The sequence below is a fragment of the Nelumbo lutea genome, chromosome 8 (genome assembly GCF_056320005.1).
Source record: "Nelumbo lutea isolate HS-2025 chromosome 8, American lotus-T2T, whole genome shotgun sequence".
Classification (NCBI taxonomy): Eukaryota; Viridiplantae; Streptophyta; class Magnoliopsida; order Proteales; family Nelumbonaceae; genus Nelumbo; species Nelumbo lutea.
The window spans coordinates 46,828,998-46,849,437 of record NC_142691.1 but is presented as its reverse complement, the minus strand read 5'-3'; the positions used below and the strand labels follow the sequence as shown (position 1 = coordinate 46,849,437).

Here is a 20,440-nt window from a genome sequence, read left to right as displayed (position 1 = left end):
TTAGAGATGGGAATGCAATTGAGGATTCAAAGGTCCAAGCTTAGGGAAGGAGTCGAGCACTTCAAAAAAAGTCTTCCAGCCTAATTTCTTTTCTTCTTCCGAGATGCAGATTGACCTTAGCTTTTTGGCGAGTTCCTAACAGCTTAATCGGATGAATCTTCCCCAACGGTTTTCATTTTGTTGAATTAGAAGCGCTTTCCCTCTGTGAACGTGTTTGAGCTCTTTCACTATTCCTATCTGTGAGTAAATCACCTCTCGGAGGAAATCTCTCGTCCAGGTCGTCTCCTCTTCTTTCAGAGGTATTCTCAACCAACCACCCCATCCTCTCTCAATTAGCGATAGAAAATCATCTTGTTTAATTGGGTTTGTATTGAACTCAAAGGATTTTGAACCGATTCTATTGACTTTCACATCGGAAGGAATTAGGCTCTGCCCTTCTTCTTCAGACTTGCAGTTAGGGGTGAGCAAAAAAAAAACAGAAAAATCGGTTAACCAAACTGGTCAGTTCGGTGTTTTTAAAAAACCAAAGGTACCGGCTCGGATTCAATAACCAATATAAAAAACCGACAATTAACCGAATCGACTGGTATACGTGCTTTTCTACATATTTTATATATATTTATGTATATTATATATATTTTATATATTATAAATTAATAAATATGCATTATATATATAAATATATATTTATAATATATTATATATTATTTATTATTTAAAATATAATATTTTATATATTTTTTCATAATATATTATAAAAATTAAAAAATCGAAAATCTGGCAAACCAAACCGACAGTTAATCGAACCGGTCAACCGGTTAACCGACTGGTTCCGATTTGGTTCCAGCTATTGATTTTTGGAAAACCAATACTACCGGTTCGATTCAAAAAAAAGGCCCACCCAAACCATGAGCACCCCTACTTGCAGTCATGTTTCTTGCACAAAAATAAGAGCTCCGCCCCATTGGCTTTTTCAGTTTCTCATAAAAACAGGGGATCCACCCCATTTTTTTCGATTTTTCTCATTAAAGCAAGGGCTTTGCCCCATTATTTTTCAGTTTTTCTCATTATACTTTCATTTTTTTCTTTTTTTTTTATTTTTCAAAAAATTGTGTGCCTTGCCTCAAAGAGGCATGTGCCTCACCTTGCACCTCAGGCACAAAATGGCCCTTGCGCCTTTATTGCGCTTTTCGCTTTAAAACATTGCAATTAACATAAGAGTGGTCCACTGGGTAAAAACATGAAACATATTTAATGATATTTCAGTGGATGTTCTGATTAGAAGTTGGAAGTGGCAGATTCAGCCCCTTACAAGGTTGTTACAGCTCCTCTTTGGTCCCCTCCAGATGGTAGATTATTAAACTTAATTTGGATGGGAGCAGTGTTTGTAACCTAAGCCCCTCAAGCATTGGAGGTGTTTTAGAAATGAAAGGCAAAGTACTTGCAATTTTTTGAATCCAATTGGTGGTGACTCAAGAACTAGGAATTTGCATGTCATGTAAGGCGTGCAAAGGACAAGGGAACTAAATATTAGTAGTTGATCATTGGAGGTGATTCTAAAATCGTAATGGGCTGATTGCAAATGGAGGGCAACAGTCAAAATTCAAGATTTTTAACAGAGGATATTGAAGTTGACTTGGGTTAAGTGAAGTACCAATTCCTATGCTGATGTCTTGGCTAAAGGGGTGAATAGAGTTTTTTTTTCTTTTCTTTTTTTTTGATTAGTGGGCAGAGAGAATTTATTTTGGGCTCAATTGTAACATGTAAAAAGCACTAGGGGAGTTAAGAGAGCTTATCGCCCTCTTGATTTTTTGTACTCTTTTTATTTGATAATTGAATAGGAATTTTATTATCAAAATATGGGAACTGATACAAGTATCCCATAGAGAGGCATGACATGCAACTTCCCTTGAAATGTAAAAAAAGCACAGAGCACTAGAGATGATATTACAAGGTAGCCCAGTACAGATGTTCCCTCAAAACCCCTTGTTTAGCAAGATAATCAGCCACAGTAAATATCGATACAATACATCCAATATGAGGTGTATTGTATTGGTATCGGCCTATGACAGTACAGTATAGGCTACGAATAGAAGTGTATCCCATGAGTCTTACGTATTGCAGTGATATATATATGCGTATTGGCCTGTATCGCATTGTATCAGCTGATATTCACCGATATAGGCCGATACGTTGTGTTTTGGTGATTCGAACTCAGGTCACCTATGCCTAATGCCTTAAACCTTAAATGCAATTCTAAACCACTAAGCCACATTTAATCTTGTGATTATAAATGAAATAAAATAAATTTTATTAACTTTTGTCTTCACATGCAATTTAAACTAAAAACGCATGTTTATATTAAACAATTCTAACTAAAAATTCAAAAGAATAATATTCAAAAACAGTATTTTATAAACTAATGGAATAAATAATCAATCAAATCCATGTTTATATAAAAAGATGATTTTCAATATCAAGAAATTTATACAAATAAAATATTAATAGAATAATTATTTTAATATTTAATTGATAAGTTTGCACATGATATGTATCTTAAAATTTTTATATATTTTTAAAAATTATTAGTTCATATTTTAATTTACATTAATAATTGATAACTTATTTATTATTTACAAAAAATAAAAATATTGTTTACAAAATATTCAAGAATGTAACATTAAATTGAATCCATCAAATCCATTAATCTATAATTATTTCAAAAGAAATGATTTTTTATTTGAGAAATTTTATATAAATAAAAATATTAATAATGGAATAATCAATTTTGTAATTAAAAATTATGAATATGTACATGATATGTATATTTTAAAATTTAACAAATTTGATATACTTTAAGTTAAGATTATATTTTTATAAATTATTAATTAATATTTTAATTTGCAATTGAGAATTTAATATTTAGTTGATCTTAGTTAATGTTAAAAATTAAAATAGTAAAATAAAAAATAATTAAAATATAATAGGTGCATATGTTGTGTCTTGGACTCTCAATTGATGCATTATAAATAAAACTATATGATATTTATGCATTCCCATATATTAATTGTAATATATTTCTTCATATATACCAATAAATATACATTTCATATGTATTTATATACTATTTGTGATTATTTTGATCTTCAATTTAGTTTTATTAATGTATTTATAGAATGTATATGTATTTTCATAGCATATCCATGCGTTTTCATACTTTTCATCCATATCCACACGCTTTTCAATGTGTATCTATATTCATATCCATATCCAAGTTGTCCAATACGATACCCAATACCAATACCTCAATCCTTGGTAGCACCAAATGACCGATTTTAGATCTGTTAACCAACCCACAACAACCTTAGAGTATCCTTCAATTTGAAGATTCTCAACACCAAGTTCATTTGCAATCTGAATACCTTGTAAAGCTGCCAATAACTCCGCTCTAATTGAGTCTCCTATTCCCACTGAGCCTGAGTACAAGGCTAAGATATTGCTATCATTATCTCTCAAAACCCCTCCTACTAATGGGCCAAGATTGCCTTGACTACATCCATCAAAATTCAACTTTACACAACCTTCCAATGGCAGGGTCCACACTATAGTAACCCTTTCCTTCTCGGAGGAACTATTTGCCACTACTGACCAATTCCTCCAGAAGTCATCAAAGGAAAACAGTGGAAAGAATCCAACATTCTCAACCAATGAATTACCCTTGTTAAGATGCACTCCTTGACTTCGAGGAGACTTCATTCCTTTTCTTGAAAAATTCTTGCATTCCTTTCTTCCCAAATTGTCCAAAGTGCAACTGCTCTAATATATTTCCACAAAATCCTCCCTCTTTTAGTGATCCACAAAATCCAATGGGTCAAAAAGTAAGACTTACTTCAATGAGTAGGTTTCACCTACATCCAAGCAAGGAAAAAGTCCAATCCCCAATAGCAACCACAAAAGAGCAGGAAATTAGCAAGTGAAAGTAGTCCTCACCATTAGCTTTGCAAAGAATACACCAATTAGGGGACAAGCACATAAAAGGTTTTTTCTTCTACAAGCAGCTTGAAGTATTGATTTTCCCATAAAATGCTTTCTAGCAAAACAAAATAATTTTAGGGGGACAAATTTAGCCCAAAGCTCCTTAACCAGAAAGACCCACTGAGTGGAGAAAGAACAAAGGCCCTTTGAAAACGAGACACAAAAGGAACCTCTTGGATGGGGGGACCAAATCCTCTTATCTGACTTTAAAGGATCTAAACAGACATTATCAAGAACCAGAAGGAGTTGCAAAACATCACCAAGTACAACATCTCTTAAACCACAACAAAAGCCAAAACTCCAACTTAAAGACAGAGGAGAAAATGGGGAGGGAAGAGAATTGGAAATGACCTTATGCTTAAATAAGAAAATAGAGTAGAGAGAAGGGAAAAGGCCTTTGAGAGTCGAATTAATAGAATCCCTTGAGCAAACATTATAGTTGACAAAGTTAAGAAATTGAAGAAGGGTATTGTGAATCACTTTCTAAGGAGTGGCCAAGGTAGCCCGGTGAGAAACACTAGCATCCCAACCATTTTCCAAGCAGCCATGAATACTAGCTATCACCTCATGCCACAATCTCCCGCTTTCCAAGGGTCATCTCCACAACCACTTACCTAACAAAGCTATATTCTTTATAACCAAACTTCCTATCCCCAACCCACCTTCTTCCTTGCTCCTGCACACTATTTCCCACCTTATTAAGTGATCCTTCTTCTCTTCCCCTAGCTCCCACAGGAAATTCCTCATTAGTTTCTCCAATTTCCTTGCCTCCCTAAAGGGGATCCTAAACACAAAGAGATAAATAAACTGATAAGTTAGCTAGAGTGGCTCTTAACAAAGTTACTCTACCTCCTAGAGAGATATAGCTCTTTTTCCAAGTTGCTAATCTTTTCTTTTCAAACTTATTTAGGATTAAAGCCCAAAAGTTGCTCTCCTTTGGGTTAGCACCTAGAGGGAGCCCTAGATAAGACAAAGGCCAAGAAGCATCAATGACAAGTTAGTAGGGGTGATCATGGTCGGGCCGAGTTTAGCACTAATAATAAGTGCTTTAACCTAGGCCCAGGCCCAGCCCGACACGCACCCTAGGCCTAGTTTACAAGACCAAGCTTGGGCCCGAGTTGGGCTTTCCAGGCCTATGACATTCTATTTATTAAAATTCTATATTTTAAATTAAATTAAATTAAATGTAATATATGCAAAAAAAATATGGCACAAGCCCGAGATAAATTGAGCTTGGCTAAGCTTTGGGCCTATGCACAAAAAAGGCATGGGCCTCCTTTAATTCTTAGAGTTGGTTTGACTTGGCTTACCTATCCTTTTATAGATGAAGGTAAGCCTACATGCCCATTCTTGAGCAATGTAGGACTTGGACCAACACCAAATAAAGTGCTACCATTGAGTGTTTATCTAAGTCTCACATTGCTTAGGCATTGAGAATGAAGACCTTGCCTAGGAAGACAATTTACATGCTTGAGTTGACTTGAGTGTCCAGACATGTAACTAATTAATATTTATTTATATGTTAGAACTTAAAATTTTCATATCTTATATAAAATAATAAACATTTAGTATAAAATAAAATATACTTGTATATATAACATATATAATATAATGTTTTAATATACTTTTAAAAATATATTATATTATATTGTGGACTGGGCCTAGGCCAAGATTTAAGTGTTGGGCCCAAGCCCGGCCCAAAAATTGCCGAGCTTGATGCGGCCCAGGACGGGCCAGTCTTGCACACAAAAACTTGGGCCCAAGCCCAGAAATTTATGGGTTGGGATGGGCCAAGAATGATCAGCCATACAACTTAGGCACTCTACCCCTTCACTAAAGCCTATTCCCACCACACAGCTCTTATTGAGGTTTATTTTTAGGTTAGAAACACTTCCAAAAAAACTTATCAAATTTTTCAAATTCCTCACTCTCCTTATGTCGTCCCCCTCACAAAAAATAATGATATCATCAGCATATTAAAGATGGGTCACTAGGACTCTATTCCTACCTATCCTCTAGCCTTTTATTATCTCTTCTCTTCCCTATTAGCCTTTGAGAGTAACCTATTGAAAAACATCTGCTACAACAATAAACAGAAAGTGAGCGAGGGGGTCACCTTGCCTTAATCCTCTAGAAGCTGGAAAGAAATCCATAACCACACCATTTACCAAAACTAAAAAGTGATAGAAACTAATGCAACCTTTCACGCCCTTACACCACCTGTCAGCAAAACCACAGTTCCTACGAACCTCTAACAAAAAACTCCAATCCACTAAGTCATAAGCCTTCTCTAAATCCAACTTACAAACCCCTTGCTGGCTTGACCTCTTCATTTCCCCCACACATTAATTAGCTATTAATATTTGATCAGCTATTTGTCTCCCCTGCACAAATGCCCCTTGAGCTTGACTTATCAATGGGGGTAACACTACTTTAAGCCTCAAAGACAAAACCTTAACCAAAAGTTTATAGATACTCGTCACCAAACTAATTGGCCTAAAATCTTTAGGGTGTCCCACATATATCTTCTTAGGAACAAGGGCTAGAAAGGTGGCAATGACTCCAAAACTCACTATATGTCTATCTGCAAACTCCCTAAAGACCCCAAATAAGTCTTCTTTCACCACATCCCAACAATCCTGATAAGAAGCCATTATAACACCACCTATTTAATCTCCTCTTCCTCAAAATCCCTTTCAAATCAGCTCACACTTTCCTCACATAACTTAGGCCAATCAACTCCCTCCACCCTAGGCCTGTTATCCAAAGGTCTTCTTAGTATAAACTTGAAATGGTCCACAAACATCCTAGATATTTCTTCAATTCTTCCCAATTAGTAACCTCTTTACCATCAAATTATAACTTTGAAACAAAATTCCTTCTCTTCCTCCCATTTAGGGGTGGCAACAAGCCAAGCTTTTCACGAGCTGCTTGAGCTCGGCTCGGCTCGGTTTCAACCGAGCTCGAGCTTGAGCCCAATTCACTAGCTCGATTATGAAACGAACCAAGCTCAAGCCTATTAAAGCTCGGCTCGTGAGGCTCGCAAGCTTATATTAATTATTATAATTCTTATTTTTTAAATATCAAATAAAAAAAAATTATTTTTATAAAATATTTTTTCTCAAAATCGAGATTGAGCCAAACCGAGCTCAAGCTTATGAATTTTTTACTCGAGCTCGAGCTTGAGCCTTGTAGAATAGTCTCGAGCTGAGCTCGAGCCTCGTGCTATTCGGCTTGAATCCACCCCTACTCCCATTAGCCAAGGCATGAAAGTACTTTGTATTCCCATCCCCTTCCCTTATCCACTTATGTCTTGACTTTTGCCTCCACAAAATCTCTTCTCTTAAAAGAACCTCTTCCAACTCCTTTATTGTCTTCTCAACTCTCTTTCTTGTTCATCCATATTCCTCAAGGATTCTTTATTATCGAGCTCCTCAATCCGAGACAAAAAAGAAGCCTTATGTTCCTCCAATTTCCCAAAGTGATCTTTATTCCACTCCTTTATTTTGGATCTAAGCCTTTGTAGCCTTTTATGAAACTTTACTCCCTACCACCTCCCCGCCACCCCCCCCCCTCTAACTCTTCATTCCACCACTCCTCAACCCTACACAAAATCAAGGTGGGTTAGACACATATTCTTGAATCTAAAGGGGCAAGGTCCACTTCCTAAGAGTTTCAGGCCTAACTTAATAGGACAATGGTCAAAGGTAACTTTAGGTAAGGCTCTAGCAACCAAATCCCTCCAATGGTTTTCCCACTCTTCATTGAAAAGGAATTTGTTCAATTTCGGAAAATGGGGATTTTCCTGAAAGTTGCACTGTGTAATTTTTTGTACTCATTTTTTATTTTAATGAAATTTCATTGTTATTGATCAAAAATAATCACAATCCGAACTTTAAAATAATTCCTAGGATCACAAAATTCATCAGAATTAGTTCTCTAAAAACATGCCAAACACAGCCTAAGTAGGTCACAACCTCCTGAATAACTTATTCACTAAAAACACAAAGCAACCAGTCATTCAGTTCACCTACTTCTGTTGTTAAACGGTCCCTTAAAAACTCTCCCCCACACCCAGGTAACACATTTTGAGGTTGTCAATGGTCAACCATCAACCTACATTACCCAAATATGCAACCCATATATGAAACATTGCATTTTAAATGAATTGGATAAAGACTCCACTCCCATTTTTAAGTGTCAAGATAGGATACTTGTCAACCTAGATAGCATACTAACATCTTTTAGCAATTCCAGGAGAGAACAGACTAGAAGAGTAGAGGTCGCATACCAGGATAGTTAAGAACTTTCCTTCTCATTGGTAATAAACAATAGTCCATGATGTTACAACATTATTTTAAGTTAACTTAATATTGTTAGCACATAAAAGAAGTACTACTAATCCAAAGTCCCTGCTCAAGTGTATATAACTTGCATCTAAGATTCTCTTCTGCAATATTATATAATATAACCTCAACGCACAACATATACTCTTCGGGTGGAGGTGGAACTTTCCCTCAAGTGTGTCCAGTCTATCTGCTTCCATGACCTTCGGTGGCCAAAGAAAAGGGCAAGAATAATGTGGAGAAGTACATGAGCTGCAGTGGTTTGGACTTTAAGGGAGGAAAAGAATGCTGAAGTTTTTGAAGAGAGAGAAAGGAGTAGAGAAGCAGTAATTGAAAGCATCATTGTCAAAGTGGCATATTGGGTGAGAAAACATGGAGATTTCTGAGCCTTTCTTGGTCAATGACATAATTAGGAACTGGGTTGTTGTAGTATCCTAGCAGGTACATCCTCAAAGAAAGTAAAAATGGTGAAAAATTAGGAAACACTGGATAAAGGTTTTTTGAAGCTAAATTTTGGTAGAAGCAGCATGGGGAATCCGGGATTTTCTGGCATAGAGGGATATTTTAGAGATGAGGATGGGAATGTTGTCGCTATGTTTTTGGGACCAATTGGAAAGAGGGGATTACTTAAGAACAAAATTAATGGCAGTAGTATATGATGTGCAGAAGGCAATGGAAATGAGAATGGAGAAATTAATCACTATGTTTTCAGGAGCAACTGGGAGGGGGTTCCTTTAGAACAGAATTAATGGCAGTAGTATAATGCAGAAGGCAACGGAAATGAGTGGAGAAATTAATCATTGAAAGTGATTCTATGGTGGTGATAAATTGGCTGCTGAAAAAGGAAAGATTCTTTGGAAATATAGAAATCAAGTTATCAACTATATATTTCTGTCTATATTATAATACAAACTTTTCTATTATTGGTTAAAATAACAGACAACATATATTCAATTTCTGTTACACCAATTTGGCCATCAATACGAAAATATTAGTAACTTAAAATGTACATATTTACTTTTATTTTCCTGTAACATTTATTTATTACCAACATCACAAGTATTAGAAGGTAATGAGTTCGATAAGAACATTTTCAAGATCATTAAAACTCTGCATAGACTCAAATACATGATGTGGAAAGCAAAACGGAAAAAAAAAATAGAAAAAGAGAGAGAGAGAGAGAGATGAGGGAACATTAAGGGCATACATACCTGTGTCTCTATAATTCCCTGGACCACGCACTCCATGGCCCTCAGTTTTGGCTCATCCCTACCAATTTAGTATACTTGGTCAAAAAATAATCCAAGTAGGAATAAAAACAAAAATAAATAAACCATCTCAGATAATAATAAACAAAGAAAAGCATTGCAAAAAATAGAATTATGAGTGGGGTCAGAAATCAATCATTCAAAAGTCTAACTAAATAAAGTGAGAGGTCTGGATAGATAAAATCCAAGTGAAAAAAAGCTTAACTAAAAGGGAATTTCCAATTTACAGAAAATCCAATCCTCAAACCAAACATTGATTAACTGAGTAAATTTGACAGAGACTGCCTGAGCCTATACAACCCAATTCAAAGTTGAAAGTATCCCATAAACTACCAATAGTATCTAGTTAAAAGACAATCTGAAAACCAATTCCTCTAATCAAGCATTAATTATTCCAGTGAGGCACTTTGTCAAAAAGGTGGAGTAGCCCAGATGCCTGGCCTGGGTATGAATTAAGATTATCAGGCCCGGGGTGGGAGCAGGTGGGCCCAGGCAGCCCTAAAGACTGTTAACAAATTGTTAAAACCCAGCCTGGGCCAGCCCATGATCATTCCTAGTAGAGATAGATAGGAGTTTTAGAGAGAGAGGGAAAGAGAAGTCAGCAAGTTCGGCAACTTGACTATATCCAAAGTCTCTTAGCCCTCTTCTAAGCCCCAAATCTCAAAGGCATACACCTTTAACTTCGACCTATATTTATTCAGGGAAAATTACTGATTCAGGCACCTCAAAATCATCTTCTACAATAATGGAATGTGGACTAATATCTTGAAAAAGATTTCCCCCAATGGAAACCAAGGTTTTAAAAGGACAAAGGTGGAGGTGAGGCACTTGGAACATGGAGCTGTAGGCCTCATAAGTAATATTTTTTTTATATTCCATAAGCAATGAAGAAATGGAGCAAAATGTAATTCTGTATAACCTATTTGGTACACTAATGGTCTAACCACCAAAAGTTGTAGCTTCAAGTTCCACCAGGATTATTTCTCTAAAATTTTACTATATTCAAAATAAGTAGCATAAACAAACATATATTGGGTCAAAGAAAAAAATTCACAACCACAATCCAAAGTTCAAAAAAATTTTACAATATATTCATGAAAAAATACATCAACAATCAAAAAAAGTGTAAAACAATTACAATTCCCCGTGGTAAACTTAGATGATTGAACCTTCAAAATCATAGAGTTCTTTGTCCTTTTGATAACAACAAATCAGATCACTTAACTTGTAGAGATAACATAGGATAGGAAATTCAAACAAAATAATTTTTTTTACTTGTTAAACTTGTGGCTTCAGATTGCAAGGGGAGTCACCTTTCCATCAAGATGCTCTACCGCAATTTGCATTTTTTAAAAAGGATGTTCACTGAGATTTCTGGTGTTGAATGGGATTGGGGGCAATATTAAGTGGTGTACAAGGTCTTTTGCTGCTTTGTTTCCTTTTATGTCACATAAACACAACCTAGTAAATACACTAAACGGATGAATTTGTGCCATGGTGGAATTTTTAGCGACAAGTTCAAGGCTTCAAATGCAGGAAACATTCCTGTCCATTCAATTTCCAAAGAACATTTAGGTGCATCCTATTATATTATTAGAAAAATTATTTGAAATCTTGAATACAGATCCAAACTGTAGCTGGCCTTGTTTGCAAAGTCTGAAGGCCCTACTACTACAATGGACAATTGCTCTAATTTAGTTGGAAAACACAATCATCAAATTGACTTGGACTATGGAGGTTCTACATACATATACTAAGGTGTTTGGCAAGTCTTTTTAGGAAGATCTTCCAAAAGCTCAAGATCTCAAAAGACTGACGGTCTTTCACAGGTAGATCTTCAAAGACCAAAGTCCGTTTGGTTGCAATTTTTTTAAAGATCTTTCAAAAGCTAGAAAGATCGAAAGACCGCTTGGCAAACATACTTATCAGTTCCTCTTACATGCATGTTAAATGTTTATGGGCGGGACCTAGTCACTAGTGACACATTCAAACATGCAAATATTACTTGTGATTCCCACTTACACGTTTACTTACATAAAATATTAAAATGGGTCCAATTCATGCATTTCCCTATACAAAATAACATATTTACACATTGACATGTGGTTATCATCTACGAGCTCCACTTATGCATTAACCTATATAAAACAAAATCAATGTTCATAAAAGATCATACGGAAGAAAACTATTTAAAAAAGTTTTAGAAATAACTAATAACTAGTTAATAACTAGAAGTTAAGGGTCAACAAAAGGAAATCAATAAAATAAAATTTTAAAGGGGAAGCAACCTTTAATGAGGAGCGCGAATTTTCAGTCCTGCAATGATCAAAGATTAGCAATAGCATTTGTTCATTTTGAGGCCCCTTGCCTTTTATTTTGACTTGTGTGTCTTTCACGTTTTTACTATTGTGTACTAACTAGCAAAAACATTACAACTCTTGCATTGCATTTTGTAATGCAATATTTTAAATTTGATATATGTATCAAATGAAAAAGGAACCAATAGAAAATAACTTAAAGTAGCAAATAGCTTTTTCACTATATCCAGAATTCCAAGGTTCATAAGCTCCTTGAACCACAAGCTAAATAATGGTGAGAGTTCTTGTCTACACACATAATATGCATACAACAATGTAACAACATGGGACGAAAGGTTCAGTATATGTTCTCTGAAAACAGTATTACTGTCCCATGATGAAGGCCTCTATCTTTCTTGTAAAACAGTTATTTAACACAAGTCTGGAATTTATCAAAAAGACAAATATACACCTTGTCTTACCGTAGAAGCCCAACACATATCAGCAGTTCTGTGCCTGTATTTGTCCCTTTCATGTGTAGACAACAATCTAGAACCATGGACCATTTCTGGTGCAAGGGTAAAACCTAAGGGTTACAAACCTTAGAAGTTTAGAACATAGGTTCAGGTCTAAGAGTGGCCATTCTGCAAAACATGCCAGTCTTAAATTTCACTCCTCACAACAGCTTCAGTGGAAGTTCAAAATTTTGGGCAATTATTTAATTAAGAAAAGTGACATTGACTTTTTTTGTAGGAAATGAATACAGTCTAATCTAAAAAAAAAAAGATTTTTTTTTTATAAATAAGAATAAATCTATTTAAAAAGAGAGGAGGGGGAAGAGACCCCAATACAAGAGGAAAGTAGGTATCTTTCAATCTAGTCTGAAATCAATACTAAATATAAACTTAGATATCCTTGAAAAGTAACTAGAAAATAGTAATAAAGATGTACAAAATCTCAACTGTAACATTTATTTTGATTGGCAAAACTTCACTATAGCATTTCAAATGGAGAAAGCAATAATCAACCAGGTTGATATATCTAAACTTGCTTCTCTTCATCATGTAAATCTGATGCAAGTAAATTCCTCCGAGTGGGATTTGAGCTTGTCTTGTCTTGTGAAAAACTTGTCTTGGTCAATAGTATGAGATTTGAGCTTCCCACCAACTACTTTACTCCAACCCTCAATGGAATAAGTCCACCTTTTTAAGAGAACATAATCGGACCAATTTCATAGAGATTGAGCTTCCTACTTTTAGCTCAGCAGTCACTTCCGTTGAGTTTTCAAGGCCCATTAACCTTAGTTCAGTTCACGCATGCTATGATCTTCTCACTTTATATACCTTTCCACTGTACGAAAAATTACGAAACCAAATCTTACAGAATTGAAAAAATTAGACAAACTTAAACCCAATACCTTAAATACTGAACTTTATTTTAGCATATTAATGTTTTTTTTCTGATAGCAATTTCCAAACAAACCCTTTTTTGGAAAAGGTAAAGTAATATTTATTCAAAGCAACGCATACAAGCTGTGATCAGACCCAGAAAGGCAAACTGAAAAACACAGCAATTATATACTCCGCCGGGAGTTAGAACGAAATACAACAGACAAATTCAAGTTTCTAAACTCCTCAGAAACTGACACCCAAGAGATTAACTTGCCCACAGCTTTCTGAATTAAGTCTTCTAGACTCTTAGCCTTATTACAGAAAAACCTATTGTTCCTCTCAGCCCAAATGGACCACAAGACAACACTAGGAATAGTCCTCCACACTAATTTCCTTTTCTTGCTTAGACCTTTGATATTCCAGCAACAGAGGAGCTCTTTTACCGATATTGGCATAGTCCAGCTGATGTTCATGGCTCTGAGAAAATAGTCCCACAACTGAGAAGAAAATGGGCAGTGAATGCACAGATGGTCTATTGATTCAGGAATACTGCCACAAAGACCACAAGATAGATCCAATATTTGAATGTCCCATCTCACAAGGTTAGCTCTAGAAAGACATTTATCAAGAGCCATGGTCCAAATCAGAAAGTTGGATTTAGATGGACTAATAGGATTCCACACCTGAGAACATGGAAAATGGGCAGTGAATGCACAGATGGTCTGTTCATTCAGGAATGCTCCCACAAAGACCACAAGATAGATCCAATATTTGAATGCCCCATCTCACAAGGTTAGCTCTAGAAAGACATTTATCAAGAGCCATGGTCCAAATCAGCAAGTTGGATTTAGATGGACTAATAGGATTCCACACCTGAGAACATGGGAAATCAGTGACACCCATTCTGCAAAGCTTAGAAGCCAATGAATTGACAGAGAAAACACCATCCGGATTCCACTTCCAGCACCACTTGTCTTCTGAAAGAATGTCAACCTTTTGATTCTGGAGAAGAGTCAACATATTCACTATCTCTTCAAGCTCCCAGTCAAAGAGATTCCTTCTAAAGAGAGGGGTCCAAATAACAGAATCTCCAGTCAAGCTACAACACTCAGAGAGGGGTCCAAACAAACCCTTTGTTTTGTCTTTTTTTTTGTTGCAGTGCAAATCTTTGGAGCAAAAGTCGTACTTGGTTCAGTTTTATTTTTGTTTGTTTATAATTATGATTTTCATTTTTACTTGATACAAAATTTATACTTTTTGTCTTTTTTACATTCAATGAGTGTAAATTTTACATCCCAAAAACTGATGCAAAATTTGCACCAACTTCCCGCTACCTCAGTTCTTTCTCTATTTCTCATATAAAGTGAAGATCATCTTTTTTTTTTTTGATAAATAAAAGTGAAGATCATCTTGCATCCTACTTACTCTAAACAGATAACCCAGCTCCTATCTCCATTCTCTTTCATAGGTTGTGTTTAGTTTGAAAGAAAGGGCAGGAAATGATAGGGAAAACTATACATGAAGCAAAAGTAAACCAAAATTTACACTCATCCCTTTTACGCTTCCATGAATCTAGACCATGGCGAATGAAGTTTATACTGCAATCAAACGTAGCCTTATATTCCATATAAATGTAAATGACGACACATGCATGGACTGCCATTTGTATGTGCAGAAACTCTTGCAATTCCATTCTCCTCATTGAGAAGTAGCATCCATCTTTACCAACATATGTAAATACTTGCTAAGTGCTTCCCAGACTACCGGTTACCAAACTCCCCATTACAATCATAGAACCCTGTGCAGCCTACAGATTCATGAGATTTCCCCTTGAGAAACCAAATTGGCCATGTGAAAACAACTGCTGGTTGAATCCTAAGGGCAGGTTTGAAATTGAAGTCAAGGTGCCATTTCCTTGATCCACAAAGTTAGTGTACAAATAAAGGGGAAACCTTCTAGATAAATCAATAAAATCTAAATGAGAAGGGAGCCTAGAATAAACATTGGCATTGACATTTGTTGTTTGATTCACAACCTGCTCATTCCCATTGTTCCCAAACTTCATTGTGTTCCTATAAGCAAAGTATTGATGTGATTGGGTTGTGATGTTTCCATGAGAAGACTTCACCCATCCAGCCAAAAGAAAAGACCTACTTGCTGTAGTAAGAAAATCTCCATTTGAACCATAGAAGTCCGAAACTAAGGTGATCACTAGAGGTTGGACATCATATTTAATCAACTTTCCTTTAGTTCTAGCACTTTGTTTATCCAACCATACGTGCAAATTTGCATCTATGTACCTCACACTAAGAGCATTTGTGACACTAAACCCCAACTGGTGATGCCTTCCATCCAAAACTTTTCCTAGGAATGGAGTAATATCAATATCATATGAAGAGATATCAAAAGAACCAATTCCAGAGATGGGTCTCCATAGCAGAGGATTGATCCCTCCAGTGTATATCACAGTAGAAGGCCAGACAACCCCAACTACAGTATCATCAATACTGACTATAACCTCCCTAAAAGGTCCATTTCTTGGAGTCTGAATAATGGAAATTAATTCCTTAACTCTCCACAACCACCTTAAATTACAATTTTAACATTAACGTGCAGGGCAAGTCACCTAACATCAAACAGGTTTATATTGCAAAATTCCTCATTCTGTTTAGACGCATATGGGACATGTGCAATGCAAAAACCCACCAACAAAGCGTGTTGGATCCCCCTGCAACTGGTGGAGAAAGCTGGACCTTATGGACAACCACAAGCAATAAAAAAATAGTTCACCAAACACCCCCCCAGAAAAATCCTGAAGCCTACATATATTTTGATGGCTCATACGATCCAGTAACAGGAGCAGATGGAATAGGTTATGTTATTCTAACAAATAGTTCACCAAACCGCATCAAACGAGTGTTTCTAATATGACTGAATCATTCGCTACGCCACCTATTTTTATTTTATCTTTTTCTTCCTTTTTCGTTTTTGAGATGTATATATGGTTCAGATCGCAGAAATTTGAAATGTAAATAGACATCAAAAAATGTTGATGATAGAAAACTAACAAACGTTAAGCCCTAACCTGGAGCCTAATTTGTCAATGGAATCCGAAAAAAAAAAAAAAAGAGCAATGGCAGTTGATTATACCTGAACACGGTGAAGAACAGCTGGTAATTAGCCTCCTACAACAAAAGATGTCTATTACTACTTGATGGAAGAAGAAGAAGAAGAAGGGGAAATTCATGGAACGATGAAAAAGAAATAGAAGATTGAAGGAATTAAAAGGAGAAGAACTACCTGAGTCGATGCTTCTCAGTCGCTTGGGGCAAAGTTCCTCTCAGTCACTTTCGAAAGTGGAGAACGAATGATGTTTCGTTGAGTTCGAATTTTTGCCAGATGTGGGTGAAAAGCCCGAATAGACCAAAAGTTTCGGTTGTAGCTTTTCAAATAAAGACCATTTTGGACTTTTAGGTCTTTTAGGGGTCTTATCTTTTGGTCTAAAACAAAAAAGAAAAAACAAAAAAAAAAAAAAAAAAAAAAACAGTTTTTGATCTACCGGGCTTCTAAAAGCCCGCTAATCTTTCAAAAAGATTTTCCAAACTGAATCTAAGAAAACAGTGATAAAAATAAAGATTGTATCCTCAACTTGCGGACAAAAATGTACATTTTTTTGGCCATTTTTAGAACTTCGAGAAGTATCTCATACTAGCTTCCTCTAATTTTAGAACGTTGGTTCATCAGTGGCAACAGGTCAAATGCAGACCTCAAACTGGTTCGTTGAAAGCACCCTGAAAAAATGCAGATCTTATCTAAAACAAATGAGGAATGGATTATATTAAAACATAAAAATATCAAAAAAAAAAGGACAAATACTTACAACCGGCAATCTCAGACGTTTCTCAGTGGTTACGACCACCGAACTCTGTGGGAAAAGATGGTGGGATTGGAGCACAAAAGCAAAGTACACGAAGTTTAAATGCAGGGTAGAGGTCGGCGAGATGAGAGCATAAAACAAGGTTTTGCGTCTATGTGCAGTGTAAAAGGTGCCAACCAGTAAACCCCAGTAAATCAAATGTTTTAGGGATCTCGATTGGTCGAAGTAGTGCAAACCAATAATGAGAGAAAATAAAAAGGAAAAAATAATGGAAAACTCACTCTCGATTCAATCCTGTTCTCAGAGACCCTGTTGAAGGGTCGAGGAGGAGAGCGGAGCGGTGCGTTTCAACGCACAGAGAGAAGAGATCGAAGGAGGAAGACGACGGTCGACGGGTTTATGGAGAGTAGAAAAAGACTATACTACCCCTTCTCTCACGCGTACCTTCGGCACACATGTTCGTTATTTAAAGGGAATTTTCAATAGGTACATGTAATTTAGTCGAATGCCAATTTACTACCCAAACTTTAAAACAACGCTTTCGAACCGCCTTTGACCCGGACGGTCGGACCGTTCGACCCGGGAACCGTCCAGGCAATCGGTATCACGTGACCCATGTGTGAATTAAGACTTTTGGAAATGTCAAAATTACTAACACACTATTCACCGTCTTCGATCCTGGAGAACCCAAGTCTCTCGATGGAAGCCTCCATCCACTACCAAATTATGACCGCTCACGTATTTGGCATCATCAGAGGCAAGGTACAGTGCAGCATTTGCAATGCCTTCAGCTTCACAGTTGGCCCCGGCCAACTCTCCGAGACCCTGAACCATCTCCACAAGGCGCTGCTTATCAACGCCGAGAAACATCGACCATTTCTTCCATCACAAACGGGGTCGGAATGGCGAACGACGAGATGATACTTGCACATCTCGGCCACAACTGATTTGATGATCCCAACGACGGCGCCCTTGGAAATGGAGTATGCGGGTGGCGAGAACCCACCCATCAACGTCATGACGCTCCCAATGCAAAGGATGCAGCCAGAAAGGCGAGGTATCATGACTCTAGTTGCGTGCTTTATCCTGACGACAACGCCCCGTACATTGATGCTCATGATCTGGTCAAATTCCATCATGTCGAGGTCGACGATGCTGGGAGGAATGTTCCCGGCGATCCCGGCATTGTTGTACATGATGTCAAGATGACCGTGTTTTGAGACGGTAAAATCCACGGCATCGGAGATATCCAATTCTCGGGTAACATCGCAAGAGACGAAGGTCGCATTGGGTCCAAGCTCCACTGCTGCATCTTGGCCAAGTTTGCGTTGGATGTCCGCGATTACTACTTTGGCCCTATTTTTTATGAATTCTGTCGTTGTTGCCTTTCCAATGCCTCTCGTTGCTCCGGTGGTCAAGGCAACCTTGCCTTCCAAGCTCCCGTGACACAACGCGTCAGATCAATGGCACGAAGAGGTGAATGGACTGACTGCCCACCATCACAATCAGCTTAGAAATTCCACTCTTCCCCACGAATTTCAAGTGCACCCACCGGATTGAAAAGTCCCAATCCAACAGTTGTAGATTATAGGGAGGTGCAGGCAATTGGTGGGTGCCATTCCAATCTGGCCACTAGGTTCTGGGTCAATGGTTCAACAGTCTGTAGGTGCTTGGCCTCCCTCTATAGTTGTTGCAGACTTTCAGATGGTTGATAAAAAAAAATAGATGACATTTGAAGGTCATTTGTGTCTTTTTCATGACACTTAACAGATAGTTATCCGTGGGTATTAGACTGTTACATTTTGAAAGTTCGAGTACTAGATTGTCGCATTTTAAAGTTCAGGTATTAAATTGTCAATCGGCCTAAACTTCAAAATACCTATTGGGACAATTGGCCTAAACTGCAAAATACCTATTGGGAATTTTCCCTTATTTTAAAAAGAAAGTTATGAGAATATTTTTACCTTGGTAGTGACATGTAATTGAACTTTCAATTGTAACACTTAATACTCTCAACTCTCAAAAATAGACATTTGGGCATATCCTTTAGTATTTCATCGGTCAAACAGTATATAATGTCAAAAATACCCTTATCGTGTATTTCTAGATCATTCTCAAGTAACAAAACATTTCTCCATGATAACATTCTCACATGGACAACAAATAACATATTCAAATTTTCTAACAACGACATTCTCTAGTGATTTTTACTCCATATAATGATATCAAAAATACACAAGAATGATATTTTTTACATTATATAATGTTGAACTGATAGAATACTAACAAATGGGCCTAAGTGTTTATTTTCACAAGTTTAGCATAGTCAAGCGTTGCAATTGAAAGATCAAGATACTTATCTGTCACTACCCCAAAATATAAGGTACCTATCTGTAATTTACCCTATAGCAAATAGACCATGAATTGAATAGAAATTTGGTGATTGCAGCGTTGGAGGAGTTTACTTTCTCACCTTCTTCTTCCTCTCATAGATTTGAACCTAGAAATATTACTCCCCATAATCTGGCACGTCGTGGACTTGCTCTATGTAGCGTTCATACTTGATTTATGATTCCTTCATTCTTAGAACAATTATTGTAATTTTGGATTGAGTTATAGAATGTAGTTAGCCTTAGATTATTTCTCAAAAAAAAAAAAGAAATTTAATAAGACTTGGGGATTGCGTTTTGATATCAATTTGGGTTCAGGCTCGATTTTATATTAATATTAGATTGGATCTTAAGCTAACCCCAACGTATCTGATATATATATATATATATTAATCGGCATCCTCCAAAAATGGAGGCGTGTATAGGATCACATTTGTAGTGCAGTCTTTGTGGTTAAGGTCAATAGACCTCACATACACCTTACTTTGTTAAATAAATTTAAGTTTATTAACTTAATTATAATAATTATAACAATAAAATTATAACTAAATTTACTAATTAATCTTATTATCGTATTAATTGTTTAATTAATTGTAGGAATCTAAAATTAATTAATTTTGATTTCTTATTAATTTCATTAACCATTTTTATAAATATGATATTATAAATTGTAATGAAGACATGACATTGATACCGGAAGGCTTTGACCAATCAAAATCCTCCATGAATTATGATGAAAATCCACCTAATGCCGGTTATAATTATTTACAATATCATGTCTTTGTATCATCATCATAATTGAACCCTAACATTAAATATTGTAAAGTAAGTAAACT

The 20,440-nt window shown here is 36.3% G+C and overlaps 1 protein-coding gene and 1 pseudogene across 4 annotated transcripts in view; both read right to left on the bottom strand.

Moving 5' to 3' along the window:
- LOC148844004 (mediator of RNA polymerase II transcription subunit) overlaps positions 1 to 17,593 on the bottom strand; it is a 41,172-nt gene extending 23,579 nt beyond the window's left edge. Inside the window, exons 1-5 of one of the 4 annotated variants that reach the window (XM_088958323.1) lie at positions 17,496 to 17,593; positions 17,218 to 17,262; positions 16,638 to 17,128; positions 16,488 to 16,522; positions 9,593 to 9,650 (exon numbers count right to left, since the gene is read on the bottom strand). In XM_088958323.1, coding sequence (XP_088814449.1) covers positions 9,593 to 9,628 — 36 coding nt within the window. In that variant the 5' untranslated portion in view covers positions 9,629 to 9,650; positions 16,488 to 16,522; positions 16,638 to 17,128; positions 17,218 to 17,262; positions 17,496 to 17,593. Of the gene's footprint in view, positions 1 to 9,592; positions 9,651 to 16,487; positions 16,523 to 16,637; positions 17,145 to 17,217 lie in introns of all 4 variants that reach the window. The other 3 variants (XM_088958324.1, XM_088958327.1, XM_088958326.1) reach the window with 3 other exon arrangements.
- A 146-nt stretch (positions 17,594 to 17,739) lies between these two features.
- On the bottom strand, positions 17,740 to 18,668 carry LOC148844003 (tropinone reductase-like 1 pseudogene; annotated as a pseudogene).
- Positions 18,669 to 20,440: the final 1,772 nt, after the last annotated feature.